The sequence below is a fragment of the Phragmites australis genome, chromosome 3, assembly GCF_958298935.1.
Source record: "Phragmites australis chromosome 3, lpPhrAust1.1, whole genome shotgun sequence".
Classification (NCBI taxonomy): Eukaryota; Viridiplantae; Streptophyta; class Magnoliopsida; order Poales; family Poaceae; genus Phragmites; species Phragmites australis.
The window spans coordinates 9,890,027-9,906,875 of record NC_084923.1 but is presented as its reverse complement, the minus strand read 5'-3'; the positions used below and the strand labels follow the sequence as shown (position 1 = coordinate 9,906,875).

The following is a 16,849-nucleotide window of genomic DNA, read 5'->3' as shown; positions in this document are numbered from 1 at the left end:
TTGGACTATATTTATAACCAATTTTTTATTATAGATGTAGTTTTACATAATTATTTCTGTTCTGTCATAATAATGTTAGTATTTTTATCGATGATTGCCAGATATGTCGGATATATGATAGTTTATGAAAATGCAACCCCTAAAAGTTACTTGGATTTTGACTTCCCTCTAAAGTTGTTTTGTTGCAAAAAAAACCCCTAAAGGTTCGGCTTTGTTGCAAAACACCCAAAAAATCAAAAAAATTAAAAAAATCACAATTTTTTTAAAAAAACTAGAGACAATTCTAAGATTTTTTGTGAATTTTTTTTTCAAAAATAATATCTTTTGCCTCATATTTCATGGAGAGTAAGTTTAAAAAAAAACATGCTGCTCATTTATTAATTCGAGTTAAATGCATAGTTAATTATTTATTAATCCAAAAATCATGAAATCAATTTTTTTAATCTTCTTACATGATCCTCTACAGATAGATTAATTCATAACTAATCCATAACACCCTAAAATTAGTGAAACTATTTTTATTAGTTTACTTAAACAATGATTTATGTAGAAAAAATAATGGTAGATATGACAAAGTTAAAATAACATGAGTTAATAAATGAGCTGCATATTTTCCTCTTTTTTTTTCCAAACTTCATATTATTTTTGGAAAAAAATCACAGAAGAAAAAAAAACACAGAAGTCCTTAAAATTCTCTAGTTTTTTTAGAATTTTTAATAATTTTATTTTTATTTTTTTGAATTTTTGGAAGGATTTTTACAACAAGCCAAACTTTTAGGAGTTTTTTTTACAACAAAATAACTTCTGAGAGAAAATCAAAATGACTTTTGGAGGTTTGCATTTTTCCTTTTTTTAGACAATGAATGCACTGGCAGCTTGCGTTCTGTTTTTACAACTTGAAAGATGAGAATGAACTGCACTGTCAACACAGCACGCAAACCCTATAGCATCGCACGTGGCCTTCAAGTTTTCTAACTAATCAATAAATATGCGTCAATACCCTTGAAATTAACCCCTCTGGTTAACTGTACAGCAAGCCAGTCCAAGGACAACCCACAGGCTAGTTCACAAGAGAAATTAACACAAAATCAACAACCACCATGCTCTGCTTCATGCAAGTAAGCACATGTACAGTGAGGTTTCAGTGAGGTTTCAAACACACGGCAACCCAGAAAGCTCTAGCGGATGATGCCGACAGCTAACATTCACACACCCGCTCCACCGCAAGCTGAGAGTATTATTCCAGCAACCGAAGGCATCACCTGAGACAATACACAGGCAGGTTTGCCCACTAGCTCTAACAGAAATTCCTGGCCTCCATCATTCCATTCCACCCATTCGCCTCCAAGAATGAACCAACACGATGCTGCAACCCAGCGAGTTTTCACTCTTTGCCCTTCGTGAAGAACCGACTGAAGCCCCGGTTTTGTTTCTCTGGCAGCTGGTTAGCGAATGAGGAAGACGACGAGGATTTCAATCTATGATTGGGACGTTTGGAACTGTTTGGGGAAAGGGAAGGGGTTCCATCCACATCAGAGGGGGTTATGTTCATCTTGTATCCATTGACAGGAGATTCATTTCCTGTTCCAGGCATTTCCTGATCTGTATCAGGTTCACCTGACAGCTTTTGGGAGTACTCTCCTGCAGTTGTTCCTACTGCGTCCTGCAAAAAGTCCTCCATACGTTGTCGGTTAGGTGAAAAACCTAATGATTCTGCAGGAGGACGCATAGCTTGCAGTTGACGGCCAAGGATCAGCATTGTCTCCTGGCACTCTGCCAACTTCTCTGCTGCAGCCGCTATTTCTTTCTCCTGTCATAATTTAAATACAAAACCTGCTGTTAAAAGTATTCCATATCAAGAAACGTTCAATAGTCCGGCATAACAACCTAACAGTTCGAGGTAATACTGGAAGAAGTTCAAATGGATTTAGCCCTTGATTATATTATGTGATTTAGTGCTGCACATTTAATGATTCTGGAGCCTTTATTCACAAATGAAGTTCAAAGGTGCAGTGCCAGTATATTTCATCAAGATTAAGATGCAACAAATGAATATAAGGTGAACAATAGCAGTGTGAAAACTTCAGAAACTAATTTTTTTTTTAGCTATTATTGTACCTGCTTTGACTTGGTATCTGAGTCCTCATCCACAAGCATTGAACTCCTCTCGATCTCATACCTTCATATCATAAAACCAAGTCAGAAGAGAAATTAAGTAGAGGGCAATCTATATGTCAAAGGATTTAATTTTTCACCTTTCCATCTTCTCCTCGAGATCTTTGTATTTCATTAAGTCCTCCTGATGACTTTGTCTTTCGTCAGTGAGTTCAGCTGTCAAAGTATCTATTTTGGACCGCAACACTTCTATTTCATTTTCTAATTCAACTTTTCTTGATTCAAGTGACTTGTACGATTCAGCCATACACTTCAACTGTGTCTCACTCAGACTATTCAATTTCTCACTGTCAGCCAACTTGGATGAGAGGTCTCCCAGGTATTTTTCCATATCACTTAACCTTACCTTTGTTTCTTTTATTATTTCATTGCACTTCGCTAATTCTATCTCCAAATTTGTCTTCTCAGATTTAAGTTGTTCATATTCCTCTGATGAGCATATCTTCACTGCAGTCTTAACATCAAATCCAGCATCAACAGGCCCCTCAAACTCAGGATCAGAAGATGAACGAGGCAATAGCGGACAGAGACCAGAAAGGTTATCTTTTAGTGACTCAGGCTGCACCTTATTTTCAAGTAGAGTCACTTTATCAATACAATCCAAATTATTACTTTCTGCTTCATTGCTGCTGTCTCTCAACATTGTAAACTTAATCTGACCAGTTTCTGACAAGATGAGGGACAGTGCCACGACAATGTCATGTAAGCCATTATCATTTGACAGAACTTTCTCAACTAACGCAGAGAATTGCTGTATTTTCTCACATAATCCATCGTAATCAGATGACTGTCCTTCAAACTTGGTCACTTCTTGATCAAGTAACTTGACAAAGTCTTGAATCTTCAGTATGGAATTCATTAATTCTTGATCCAGGGTACATTTGCTCCCTGAACTCAATGCCCCATCTGGCTTCACTAATGATCGACTGTCAGGAATTTCAACCATGTCAGAGTGATGAGTCTCATTTCCATTCACCGAATCTGCCTCATCTTCAATATCCTTTAGAATATTTCTGATACTATCAAGCACCTTTCCAACATTGTTCTCTGGTGACTCAGAATCCAGTAAGGAAGATATTCTTGACTGTAATTTCAAGAGTGGAGACTTCTCAGACAGCTGCTGTTTACTAGATGGAGCTTCTGACATTGGTGAAGCTGACTGCGAATCTTTAGCACCATCTCTTTCAGTAATAGCAGATAAAGTAGCCCCAACTTCATCGATCTTCATTTTGTCAATAGTACTGCCATTGCAGTTAGCTTCAGAAGACAAACATGCTAATCTCTCCATCTCTAAGAAGTCATCCATGAGTTCCAACCTATTGGAGCCTTCAGTCACACTGCTCTTGGCCACTTTCTCTTTCTTGAAGTGAGAGAGCTCAGAGACCAGAGCATTAGCCCAAGATTCCGTGCAACTTCCTTCATCATCAACACCATCTTCAGACATGGAAGTCATACTAGGTGGGTTGCTTCCATTTTGGCTCAGTGCACCATCAAAGTGATTATCCATGTTTGGAGTTGGACTCTTATGTTGGTTTCCAGTCAATATTTGAACTTCCAAGCTGCGGAGCTTGCTTGCTGTCTTAGCATACATGCTTCTTGACGATTGTAGCTCACTGTTCCGCTTAGTCAATGCCTCTTTTAGCATCTTGGTTTCTTCTTCCATGGTTAATAGACGAGCAGTCATAAACTCATTCTCTCTCTGCATGTGCTGTAAGTTCTCTATGGCATAATCAGGAACAGGAGACATAGGAGACATAGGAGACATAGGGCGATGGAAACTAGAATTCTTTGCAGGGGATCGTCGTACTCTATTGTCTCCATACTCTCTGCCCAAGCTCTCCACCTCCATTTTCATTTGAGCTAGTGCAGCAGGACCAGGTAACTTCTTCCGAACGAGGCCACGTAATCTTTGGCATTCAGCTTCCAGTTTGGATATTTTCTTGACATCCTCCTGGCGCTGTTTAGTTGCTACATCAGCTGAGCGCACACTCATGTTCTTTTCCTCATTGCGGATTTCAAGCTCTTTGGAGACAACATGCAGTTCATATTTTAGTGAATTTATCTCCCTTTCTCCTGACTGGATCTTGCTTTTCAAGACTTCAATCTCGGCTTCTGCTTCAGCTTTTTCCTCATCAATTTTCATCAACAAATCTGCCCGTTCTTGAAGTGATCTTGTGAGTGCATCATTTTCAGCACCAGCCCTTATGAGCTCCTGTTCAAATTCAAGTAGTTTTGCTTCGAACTCGGCCTTTATCTTCTCCCACTGTTTGGTTTTTGCAAAGACTACATCATGTAGCTTCTGCTCACCTTCTTCCTTAACAGTCCTTACTTGCTTCATGCATTCTTTCAGAGCACCATCCAGATGTGCAGCTCTTTCTTCAGCAGCTAGTTTAGACAATGTAACAGTTTCTAGCTGAAGCTTCAGTGCGGAGGCCTCTGCTTCAGCTTTCTCCCAACCTAGCATGACAAAACATAAATCTTGTCATGAATATATTTAGCATAGTGATCTCATAAACTAGACTGTATCCTGTAGAAAAAGAGAACATATTATCTAGAGAAAGTCCGTCCCATATAAAAAGACTGTTATAACCTAAACCAGCATCCAGCCTACTTTCATTTCTCAAGCCCAAACCCAACAACAAGTCAATGGTTGCATACTAAGTTCTGTCCAAACAAGAAAACGAAGAACATATTCTAAAAAAAGAGAAAAAGAAAAATAATGTAGGTATCTTCTGTGCACCTGATACAGCTTCTTCAGCAACTTTTGCATGCTGTTTCACTAGGGCATCTTTAGTTGTGATCTCAGATTGTGCTGCAGAGAGTTTTTCATTCAAGACCTTCATATTTTCATCTAAAATTTTTACTTTCTCTTCTGACTCAGTTAGATGTGAATATGTTTCAGGTGAAATTTGCACAAATTTTGGAGCTTTGTCTTCCTGCAAAAAGGAAACTTAGTTTAGGAGAAATACAATTTAAGATGAGTTAAAAATTGGAAAATCAGGTTATTCTAATAAACAGATTTATCGCCCTACCAGCTTTTGAGGTGTAAATAACAAAATGAAATGTGTTGGGCTTTGCTTTGTCAAATGATATGTGACCCTTTTGCCACACACCACCCAGGTGTAAGAAATAAAATGAAACAAAGAATCATGTGAAAAAAAAAACCTGTTACAGAATATCTTGGCATTGGTTAGAAGGCACACAGTCAATACAAGATACCCAATTGCTCAAGGAAAAAAACGAACTAAAGAAGCATGGCTGCATATACCAGCAACCTGAGGTTCTTTGTGCCCAATCACTTGATAAGGCCGACTAAACCAAGATTGGCATTAGTTAACTCAGAACAGCCCCTATGCTAATGCACCTACCAAATCTTTCTTCTGGCATCGTCAAGCGAAAAAAAGAAAAGGTTACTATTTAGCGTAAAACACCACTACTTAGACCTATCTAAATAAATACTATACAAGAAAGGTAGGCAAACCTGTTCAGCTTGATTGGAATTCTGTGAGACATATGTGTTTGATGATTTATCAGATGACTTCTTCTTCCAAGGCCAGCTGCGTCGATCCATCGGATGCAAAGTATCTAATAAGATATGGTGAAAAATTGTGATCAGCTACAAATGTGATAAATTACCCTCCTATATTCTGCATAAATAAGAGCACGTATGTGTGCTGAGGTTAGAAAGCTCAAAGTAACTGAATTTAACCTATTTTGTCGCTAACTTTGACGACAATATAAAGGAAATAAAAGACAGACACCTCATGAAACAAAGTATAGTTCTAAACAAATGAACTAACATGCGTGGTATGGCATGGTTTTGTCGAACATTGTGACATGCATACAATTTTTCACAGTTGACAAAAGGTCAACCGATAAACAATTACAAATGCAACTTCTTGAAGTACAAGCTTTTGTCGTTATGATGACTACATAGACACATAGTACAGTGGCAATGACAAGGCAAATCAACCAAGAACCTATCTTTCAAGTGAGACCACAAGAGACAATCGGTGCAGTATTTACCTGATTAGCTAACCAAATTTAAGAAAAATAACCTTGTATAGCCTGCACATATACATTAATACGCTCGTGGAGGTTGGAAACATCAAAAGTAAGTGAAGTTAAGCTATACCAACTGCGAAGACCTTAGAAAGGAAACGAGCTTATGGGTCCAGACAAATGAGCCAACACGCTTTCTTTGCATGGCCATACAACTTCCATAATTGACACTGCTGGCAAAAACCCCAATTTGCACATTAAAATAACAAACACAGTGAAACACCGGTTGTTGGGCAAGTATTATGCAAATTTATGTTCGCAATCATTGCACCATATGCAGTTGTAAAATAATACCAATAATACAATCAACAACTCCTATCTGTTCACAAAGCGTAGGGTTCATAAACCCAAACATACCTCATCGAGTCTAGGACTACCTCCGATCTCAAATAGATGTCGTTTTAGAATACGTGCAGTCAAACTTCAAAAGCTTTAACCATTAATACACAGAAAGTTGCTAGAATTCAACACATGCAAATGATATAAGTGGATCCACCATGAAAAATAATTTCATACGATTATATGTTTAACAAATGTTACTAAGAAATAATAGTAAAAGGTTATGCTAAAACATGTGTAGTGGAGACCATGTTGATGTCCTACACAAAAAGAAAAAGAGACCGGAGGTAGTATCTTAATATTCCATTGACTGGCGGCTTGCACATCCAATTATCGAAAGGCAGAAGCTTCTGCCACAGTGGAGCCACAACTATATAGGACAGGGCAGGAGGGGTAACGACGAGTCCGTCAGGCTCAAGCAGGACAAGAATCCCCGCAGGAAACCAATCCTTTAAGCAAGAACACCAGGTACAATCAGCACGTGTCGTTGAGGGCGGCCCCCACGCGAGACCAAGTTGACGAGCACAGCACAGTGCACCCGATCCGATCACCGTCATGCCAGAACTAGGCCAGGACATTGACGCGGGCAAGTACGCGTCGTGTCCTATACTGCTGCTAGCTACTCACTCACTCATGTGTGCGCACCTAACTGAGCATAATTAACGCGGTATCTTACACGAATGGACCATCGCGCGTTAGCTGCAGAGCACACAGGCTGTAGAGCTTATAGCGCGAACGGCAACCGCAGGCAGGCAGGCCCGGCAAGAACCGCAGTTTTTTTTTTAGTACGGCAAGAACCGCAGTTAAGAGGGGCACCTAAGACGCCCGCGGCAGTAATTGCCGGCGTGGGGGCAGTGCATGTTTATCCGGCCGAGATGACCTGACCGGACGCCAACTGCTCGCCCCGGCCCAGGTGAAGAATCAATCCACTGGCTACACTGCTGCCAGTTCTAGCAAGTTTGCGTTTCGGTGAAAGAAAGGGTGGTTTCGGCCGTTAAGAGAATGCGCGCGTGACCCGGCGTGAAAGCTCGGAGCTAATACTACCCATTACACGATACGGTCGTTGATGGCGGTCTCCGCTCGGTGGATTTGGCTTTTAACCAGATTCCTTGTTGAATCATTGTCCTTGCGGGTTATCGTGGCTCGTCCTTTCTTCATCTCCGTTTTACTAATCTTGGTAGTAACTGTGGTCGTACTTGTAGCCTCTTATCTGCCATGCCGCACTTGTGGATTCTTTCACGGATAAAACTAAACGCATGGTAAAATCGTGTACGGCGTGGAGTGGGCTTCATCGGAATGTTTGAGAAGAGAGGGAACTCATCAAAAGCCGAAGCAGAGTGGGAGCACAGAGTGGTGATTCCACTTGAGCGAGCACAACTGTTCGTGTCGAGCCGATGCCGCGTGTGTGATCTCGCAGCGACTGAGTTAAGAGTCCCGTCCAGAAAGGACAAGGAAACACCAAGCGGAAAACCCGGGAGGGCGACACCAAGCGAGCGGCGGCTCGGTGGAAAAAATACTCAGAATCAGTGGAGAAATCTTGGGTTTAAACCCAACAGTGGAATTTCAGAGAGCACGACCTGAACAGAGGAACCCCAGATGCAAACTACGATGTCCAAGCACGTAAATAAAAAATATCAAATAACACGAAATAAAATCGCTGTACGCATTGCGCAAACGAACGGGAAGAGCAATCGCACCGTAGCAACGAACGGAAAATACAGAGCAAAAAAATTTAACCAAGCCGCATGGCGACGGGAGGCGGGTGCTTACGTGAGGTGAGGGCTCGAGCCGCTTACAAGCTCCTGCGCGGAATGCAGATACGGGGAGGGACCGCGGACGCCGGAACCCGCTGCGATTCCGGCGGGGGTTGGATCTGGCACGCGGCTCCGATCAGCCGCGGGGGGGGGGGGGGGCGGTGTCGGTGTTCGTTGTCGGTGGCGTGCGTCGCTTGCCGCGCACACTTCACTTCCAGCCAGTCACCGCTGTACTGCTCCGGCCGGGGTCGGATTGGAATGGATTCCCCACTGCCCCCCCCCCCCCCCACTCCCCTTTTCCCGCTCCGCCCTCGCCTCCCCTTTTGCTCCCGCAGCCTTTTCCCCTTTGGAATCTCGCCTCACGCTGCCAGCCCGCTACTAGCAAGCGCTAGCGCCAACCACAACCGCGTAGCTGGTGCCGCCTCCCTCCCTCCCAGCTCGTTGCGACCGTCGCGTGGGCGGTAGGGGGGCGCGTGTATCACTGCGGCTCGCCTAGTTTGGCAATGCCGCTCTCCTCTCGCTCTGCTCCTGTGATGGGGTGGTGTCTCTGCTGTTTGGGTTTTTGGATTGGAGAGAGAGAGAGTGGGAGAGGTGGGGGAATGGAGGTGCGGGTGCGTTTTGTTATGGGGGCGCTGCCGCTGCCGGTAGGTGGGCTAAAAAGCGGGTGCGATGTCAGGGAAGGAGAGGGAAGAAAGTGGGGAGTGGGGAAAAGTCGGAGCTCTGGTCAGAGAAAGAGGGAAGAGGACTAGAGGAGCGTGGGTAGGGGTGAAAATTGTCCCGCCCGTCCTATAAAATAATAATAAATACTATTTGACATTTTTGTGTCCGACTCGAGATGTAAGAAAAAAAATATGATAATTGATACTCATCTGAAATATCTAAATATTAGGTATTATAAAAAACCTATTATAGTTTTATTTAAAATATAATAATATATAGATAAATTATTATATATCTATAGACATATAATATTAAATACTTTTATCTTCACATCTCAGCGATTACCCTCTCTATCTTTACTTTGATTACACTCCTATATTATTTAATGTACTATATGAGGATGTAAATAAAGTAAAAAAATTTATCAATCTAACTAACTGAAAGTTTGCGACACTATCGGTTCGAACTCCGACTAAAAAATGTAAAATAGAATAAAAAATAAAAAATAATTATCTATCAATATCTGATCAGATTACACCGTGTATTTGTGTGGCATCAGAGAATTACTCAACCTAAAAGAGAGACATGATAGTGACATTAAAAACAATCTTGGAACAGTAATAAAACGGAGTTTACTATTAAAAATTTTCTGGGACTTTTTGGCTTCAAGATCTACTATTTGAGGCAAGTTTATGGTTTGGGAATTTTTCAAAAAAAAATGTACTACAAAACTTTTGGCTTCAAGGTCTATTTGAGGCAAGTTTATGGTTTGGGAATTTTTCAAAAAAAATAAAACAATTTTGTACTACTATTCAACTCGAGTTACAGACTAGATGGCGTGTCATGGCACTTGTCTCCTCGGGTAGTCGGAATCATTTTGCCTACTGAAACTCTGAAAGTCATAGGTGTCGCACATCACCACTTAGGCTGTCTGTTAATGTGAGCTGTACTTGCACTGTACACCTTTATTTTACACTTCTGTGGCTACGTAACTACAGCAGTACGACGTCTCAAGAAATAAACTATAGCGGTACGTATGAAGAATTGTTCTGCTCTGCAGTTTCCTCCCGGGTATTAGAAATGATCCAGGAACTGTGAGAAATGAAGGAACTGCGATTGGTACTAGCATGTGTACGTAGAATAGGATACGGTTGTTTATATTTTGTTGGTTAGGAGGATTAAATTTTTATTTAGTAGTATTGATAGAGTGGTCTAATTTTTTATTTTGTTAGACAGATAGAACTTAGATAGGATTAGTTAAATTTTTGTGAGATCTGCTTGTTATATTTATAGTTTTTCACTAAAATATAATCATGCAAGATCTCATTTGGTTCATTTTATTGTAATAAATATAATAGTATAATTGGATCGTAATTTAGATAAACGATTAGAAGAAGATATCATTTAAAACATGCTAAAAGATAGATTTGCTCTAATTAATTAAAATATACTATGTGATAAAATTTATCTAATATATAGATAACTATGTTCAGCATTTTTTCACAGATAAGCTAGGTTTGGTGAGCGGCAGGGTCAGCCCCCGCGCGGCACCACCGCCGCGTCCACAACAACCAATGCCGAGATCAGACCACAGCGCCACATTGTTCATGCGAACAAACCGCCGCCCAGGACACCCGCCATCTGCTTCAGCCTCACACGGTTACCCCTCTCTGGCATCTAGTGTGGACTCCGGCCGGCATATGCATTAGAGTTCTCTCTTTTATTCTTTTTAAGATTATATATTCATTAAAGTTCTTAGAAACCGAAATGATTTAACAACAGTTTTAAATAAAAGCTTGGAATCGGTAGGTGGGATATATGGAAGTTTAATTTATGACACTTGTCCCTGATCTATATCATTCATTCCTATCTGCTAGTACCAGCTCAACCATGTCATCTTAAACAAACTTGACAAGAGCATAAATAAGGTGAGTGGAACCAAGAACGACAGTCAGTTGGAACATCGCTAATCTCCAAAGGCTCATTCAGCTTTTTTTAAGTGCATTGGATGATGCACGGAACGCAACTGAAAGACGATACATTGTTGTCGCATCTGTCCGTATTTCCAATTAGCGGTACCACTCCAGTCGTTTATAGATCTCGAAAGAAAAAGATCACAGGCTATAGTGTTTTGCGTCGGACGCCTTGTTTTTCTTAGGAGCAAAATGTGCTGCCGCTGATTAAAAAAAAGGAGAAGTGATCGGTAGAAGTCGCAACAGCTCACCACCTATTCACCTAATTCCTATGGTCGTAAACGGAACGGCCCCTACCGTGCGTAGAGCGAAAAGGACACCCAACGACACTGGCATGAAAGATTGACAGGCAAATTTCATTGTTATACACACTTCCTCGTTTCTCTGTTCTGAAGAAACCATGCATGTCAAGCGAAAATCTTTCTCTTAAGCAACGCTAACAGCACAATCAGACATGTCATTGGTTCCTTGAGAAACCAGCTAAAGATTCCAACTTGACACTGCCCACAATGCCATTGAGCTTTCCTAGTGCCTGCATTGACTGTTCATTGTTGCAATAAACAAGCTTTGCACATGTGTGAAAGTAACAAGGAGTGAGCACGGAGCCCGGTGGGGATGCTGTGGAAAGGAAAGGTCTCTGTTCACCCCCCATCTCCTATCGCTGGAATAGAGGAGAGGATCCAAAGATCCCAGTAGCAGCAGATGCAGTACACCTCTCTCTCTCTTCTCGCGTCATGCATGTTCATCAGCTCAACTAGCCTGCCTTCTAGGCTTGTGCATGTGCCCGTGACATTTTACTATGACTGCGTGTGCTGTGAAGTTTGCGAACCGTGTCAGCGAGTAAGTGGCATGTCATCACCAAATTAAAATACCGCCATATGCCCATATCGCTCACGCAGCATCATCGGTATCCGTCTAATCAGACGAGGTACGAGCGGTCGAAACAAACGGCTACGGCTACGATGATTATTCTAGTTGCGCAACGTCCAAGCGCTAGCGAACAAGAATTATTTCGCAGTAGGTGGCACGTATTACCGGCTACAACGCCACTTCAGCTACCAAGTCGGCGATCGGCGAGAGGCACAAACTATGAGGCGGGCGACGCAGGGGCCAGGGCTCGTCGGGGCGGAGTCGAACCTGCGCCGTTGGGCGGGGGAGCCGACGGCTCCGATGCAACCGTTCCCACTGCCCCCGATGCTAAGCGGTTACCCTTTGCCCGCAACGAATTCTGCCGCAAAAGCATGGCAATCTGCCGCCCGTGGGAGGCAGAATGTGACGTAACATGGCCACCTCCATGATCATCCCTGCGTAATCATGGCATGGCTGGGCACGCATGCGTGGGGGCTGCGTCCGAAAGATTTGGCCCTGATTGCGCTGGGGTTGCGGCAAGTGTTGCTCCTTTTTAGAGCCTGGTCAGATCTAATCGAGTACTAGTAGTATGAGAACGAGAGATTATCCTGTCTGCCATGTGTTGTTGTGATTGACCATAGGCATGTTAGTTTCTCTGATCACTGCTTGATCATGTTCAGTTATCCTCCTAATGCACGGTATTTGGCTGTTGCACGGGCTGCTGGCCAACATTCCGATTCATCTTCTTTGTTCGTCCCAGAAGGAAAATGGCATTGCAGTGGCCAAGAATTGGTTTATCACCGTCTGCAGCGGGTCTTCTGGTCGGTGGTTCAAGCTTAGCTGTAAAGAGCCGTAGTCAGCTTCAATAAACAGCGAACTGCCAAGGACAGGCTTTGACTGCAGGGCCAAGAGTTACTACAGCTTTATTTTTAATGGGGGGCCAAGGTGCAGAATGTGCAGCACTGCATACCTTCATCGCAGCAACACAGGTTTTCAAACAGACATGAATGTCTGGTGATGTTATACTGTAACGTGGAGTAAATTACTTTGACGTACTTTTTTTAATGTATATGTGCCTAAAAATATTTAACAGTGCCTTTTATCTTTACCAAATTAAGTATTTCAGAATCTGAGTGACCGGATTTCCTCAGCTTTCACTGCTAAAATATAAAAAACTTTTTAGATTGGTAACGTAAAAATAAAACTATGAATTTCTCATGAGATGTAGTTTCGAAATTTATAGTCTTTAATTATATATTGATAAACATATGTAGTGGTCTAACTCCTAGGACAATTACGCTGTAGTATCAAATATGTCGGTCTAGTTCCTAAGACAATTGCAAAGGAGCTATGGACGAGATGTTACTTTTCTTTTCTTTTTTGAAAGAAGATAGAAGAGATGCATATTAGAAAACAGAAAGCTAAGTGCCGAATCAGTGAACAAAGAGTACTAGCTAAAGTGAGTATATCATTTCGAAAATCGAATGTGGGACCAGGACAATTCCTTTCCATTTCTATTTTTGTTATGCTCCTCCGTTAATGATACATTATCTGTTTCTTTGGGTTGGACATCCACTTATCTCAAAATGCTTGATGCAATCATGCAATGCAAGGTACATGCATGCGAGCAGTTTTATCGCTTTTTGTAAGCGGCATCCTGCAGCATTCACTAGCCATCAAGGAGTGAAAGACTGAGCAGCTGTTAATTGTAGCAACAGGCTGTTACTTGGCGTTGCTTGCTTTCTGCAGGCGCAGTGATGAGTGGGCACGACAGATGAGTTCCCAGTATAGCCCTGAACCTGGGGAGTACTGTATACGCAGAAGTGTATGCATAAACAGTCTTGGACCCCTCTGTTAACTAGAAATAACGAGTAGACAGCGACGGCACGAACGAGTGTATGGTCAAGCGTAGAGCTTGAATCCTGGTCTAGCTGAAACTGGAAGGCATACGAGTACAGCCTTCTAGCGCACTTACTGAATATTTTACACCACAGAGCAAGGGCACAAGGTGAGTTGCTCAACCGACTGATACGTGACTGATACTCTCTCCTCCCCCGGATCGGTACTAAATTGCTCGTAGACGTGATGTGCGCACTCGATCTCATGACAAGCTCAGGTCAACGTTGGTCTAAGATTAGAAATAAGCATGGCTCTTCGATGTAACAGCGTGCCAACTCCATCATGAGGTGGATCTTGCCGTACTCCAGTGCATCATCTCTTTGTCTTGGTTCTCTGTCTTTGTTTTCATTTCGGTCTAGCATTCTCTGTTTCCTCTCTAAACATCGATCCATCCCTGGCTTCGGTACAGCCAGCTGCAGCTCAACAATCAACAACAAACCGGATTTGAAAGATAACTGAAGGGCTAGCGAGTTTAGACAGGCAGAACTCTAATCAACTTACTCTTAGTCCTCTCCGGCTAAGAGCATGTATATTTATTATCATCTTTATTAGATGTTAAAGGTAGTTAGCTAGTTTTATCTTTTTTTAACTACTTGTGTTGTTTATAGGTGCTAAAGTGATTTAAAATATTTAATTTTGTTATTAAAATGAAATTTAGCATCAGCAGCAAATATTAGCGTTGATGTCATACATTCTAACCTCAGCACCCATACCTACCTCCCTTAGTACCGATGATAACTCATTTTTCTCTCCTTTAACTTCTTCTTAGCACTAATAAATATGTACATGCTCTAATCAGCTCTTATTCTCGCCACTTCGAGTACCCCCAAGATGAAGACGACGAGCAAGAGGGGACCCCGGCCGCGTCCCTTTCTCCTTTTCGGATTCGCAAAAACCCTGCCGCGACGCATCATCGCGACGTCCACAAAGGAAAAGGAAAGAAATCCAAAGCGCAGCGCAAGAGCCATCGATCGAGTCGGTTGCCGCGTCGCCGTCCCCGCTAGCTTTATCCCGCGTTGTTAACTTGTCACACCACCTCCTCCCCGTCACCTCGCACGATCGCCATCGGCGCACCCAGCCCCTCCCGCATGCGGTCCGGTCCGCGCCCGCCGCCCCGTCTGACGGGCGGGGTCCGCCCGTTAGGTTACAGGTTGTTCTCTCCGCTCTCGGCGTCGACGTCGACTGCCGCGTACATATGCGGCCGTGACTCGTGACAGCCCCGCTGCTGCCCGCAGCCCGCTCCGCATAGATACGTCCGTCCGCGCGCGTACCGCGGTCCACACACGGTCAGGTGCGAAACTGGCGGGGTGTGGCCGGGGACATGTATACACACATGCGCTGTGCGATGGGAACGTGACGGGTGTATGGTTGGTGATCCGGCCGGCGTCGTTCGCTGTTCCGTTTGATTTGGAAGTCACTCGGCGGTGCACCGGCGGCCCAGGCCGGGGTGCTACATGCCCGGGGGTCGATCGGTCCGTTGCATGGTCGAGCCGAGAGGAATGGACGTTTGTCCATAAAGGAAGTTTTTATTGGACTTAGATAATTGTATCAAGGTGAATATAATTGTACTAAGAATAATTTCGGTCTCTGTATAGTTAAAATACACATAGCTAAAAAAGAAAAGAGAAAACATATAAAAGTGTAAAACGGGTGAAATTAAGAGATATTAAGACGCTCCCATCCTCTGACTAGTTTGCCACATATAAATCTAGGTAAAACACTCTCTGATCACTCTCTCCAGATACTATCGCACTACTGTAACCGTATCTCGAGAATCTGGCTTCTGTAATATAACCTAGTTACGGATCTAATGAGTACAAAGAAAGATAACCTACAAAGAAGATAAAATTTTTCTTTTATCAAACACCATATGATTCTTGTATAACCAAAACGACCAACAAGTAGCAGCCGTCTCTAACAGGACTTTTGGTTTCAAGTCCCTCCTAAAACCCCGTAACCAAGTTCCGAATATATGTGATACACTACGAGATCGGAAGAGTCCTAAAGCCACTTGTATGATAGACCACACGGTGCGGACAAAATTGCATTCAAAGAATATATGTTTAATTGTCTCCTCATGGTGACAAAAACAATATTTCGTACTCTCTTGCTAATTACGCTTAGCCAGATTATCCTTTGTCAGAATTACACCTTGATATAGGTAACAAATGAAGATTTGACTTTGAAAGGCACCTTCTGTTTCCAAAGTCTTTTATTAAGATAGTGAATATCACTATACACTAATGCAAGATAGTGAGATTTTATCAAAAACTGTTCATTCGGGATTAAGTTCCAACGAAACTTGTCTTGCTCCTAAGTAATATTAGTAATTCGAGGAAGGAAAGCATCCCACACAACTAATTTTAGTCCTATAAGGTTTCTTCTAAAAGAAACATTTAGAGGTAGGGTTCATGGGACTTCTATTACCATATCATGTTTGTTCTTTACTATATTATAAAGATATGAATATTGTTCTCGTATAGGTAATTTTTTTAACTACTGATCTTCCCAAAATCCGATCTGGTCGACATCCTTGATAGTGAAGGCTCCGAAACGCAGAAAATCCCGCTTCACCTTCATAAGGCTGGCCTAGAAATATGAATTCTCAACTTTTCACTGGACACGTGCTTGGCTTTTAGAACCCAATTACTTATTGTGAATCAACTGTTACCATATTCCATTAGACGTGAGCAACTTAAAAAGCTATTTGCTGAGTAAAGCAATATTCTTAGTATGTGGATCCTGAATCCCTAGACCTCTTGATCTCTGTTGTCGGCACAATACGTTCCATTTAGCTAGGCATCAATATATTTTTCTTTTGATCGTCACTTTGCCAGTAGAACCTGAAGCGAAAATAATCAAGTTTTCTAAGTACCCCTTGGTATAGAGAAAAAAACATCATGTATATGGGTAGACTGCTAAATACTGAATTAATCAATGTCAGTCACCCACTAGTTAAAAGGTGTTTTCCTTTACAGCTACCGAGTCTCTGCTCTAATCGTTCCTTGACCCCTTTTCAATCAGTATTCCTCAGTTTTCTATGATGGATAGGAATGCCTAAATATCATAAAGAGATTTCACCAGTATCGTAGCTAAAAAGCTCGGTACACTATCCGGTCATGGGCTTAGCATCGCCAA

The 16,849-nt window shown here is 42.3% G+C and overlaps 1 protein-coding gene across 1 annotated transcript; it reads right to left on the bottom strand.

Annotated features, from left to right (window-relative positions):
- Nucleotides 1-1,077: 1,077 nt before the first annotated feature.
- Nucleotides 1,078-9,061, bottom strand: LOC133912040 (filament-like plant protein 4). The gene is made up of 6 exons (XM_062354577.1): nucleotides 8,347-9,061; nucleotides 5,657-5,760; nucleotides 4,916-5,111; nucleotides 2,256-4,632; nucleotides 2,119-2,179; nucleotides 1,078-1,810 (listed from the first exon to the last, which is right to left on the bottom strand). Exons 2-6 carry the CDS (start codon nucleotides 5,744-5,746, stop codon nucleotides 1,385-1,387), a joined length of 3,150 nt encoding a protein of 1,049 aa, XP_062210561.1. The 5' UTR covers nucleotides 5,747-5,760; nucleotides 8,347-9,061; the 3' UTR covers nucleotides 1,078-1,384.
- Nucleotides 9,062-16,849: the final 7,788 nt, after the last annotated feature.

Coding starts and splice junctions, on each gene's coding strand:
- LOC133912040 (XM_062354577.1), bottom strand. CDS start 5,746: ATGGATCGACGCAGCTGGCCTTGGAAGAAGAAGTCATCTGATAAATCA. Junction 5,112..5,656: donor ATTCCAATCAAGCTGAACAG/GTTTGCCTACCT, acceptor TCCTTTTTGCAG/GAAGACAAAGCTCCAAAATT. Junction 4,633..4,915: donor TGCTGAAGAAGCTGTATCAG/GTGCACAGAAGA, acceptor TTGTCATGCTAG/GTTGGGAGAAAGCTGAAGCA.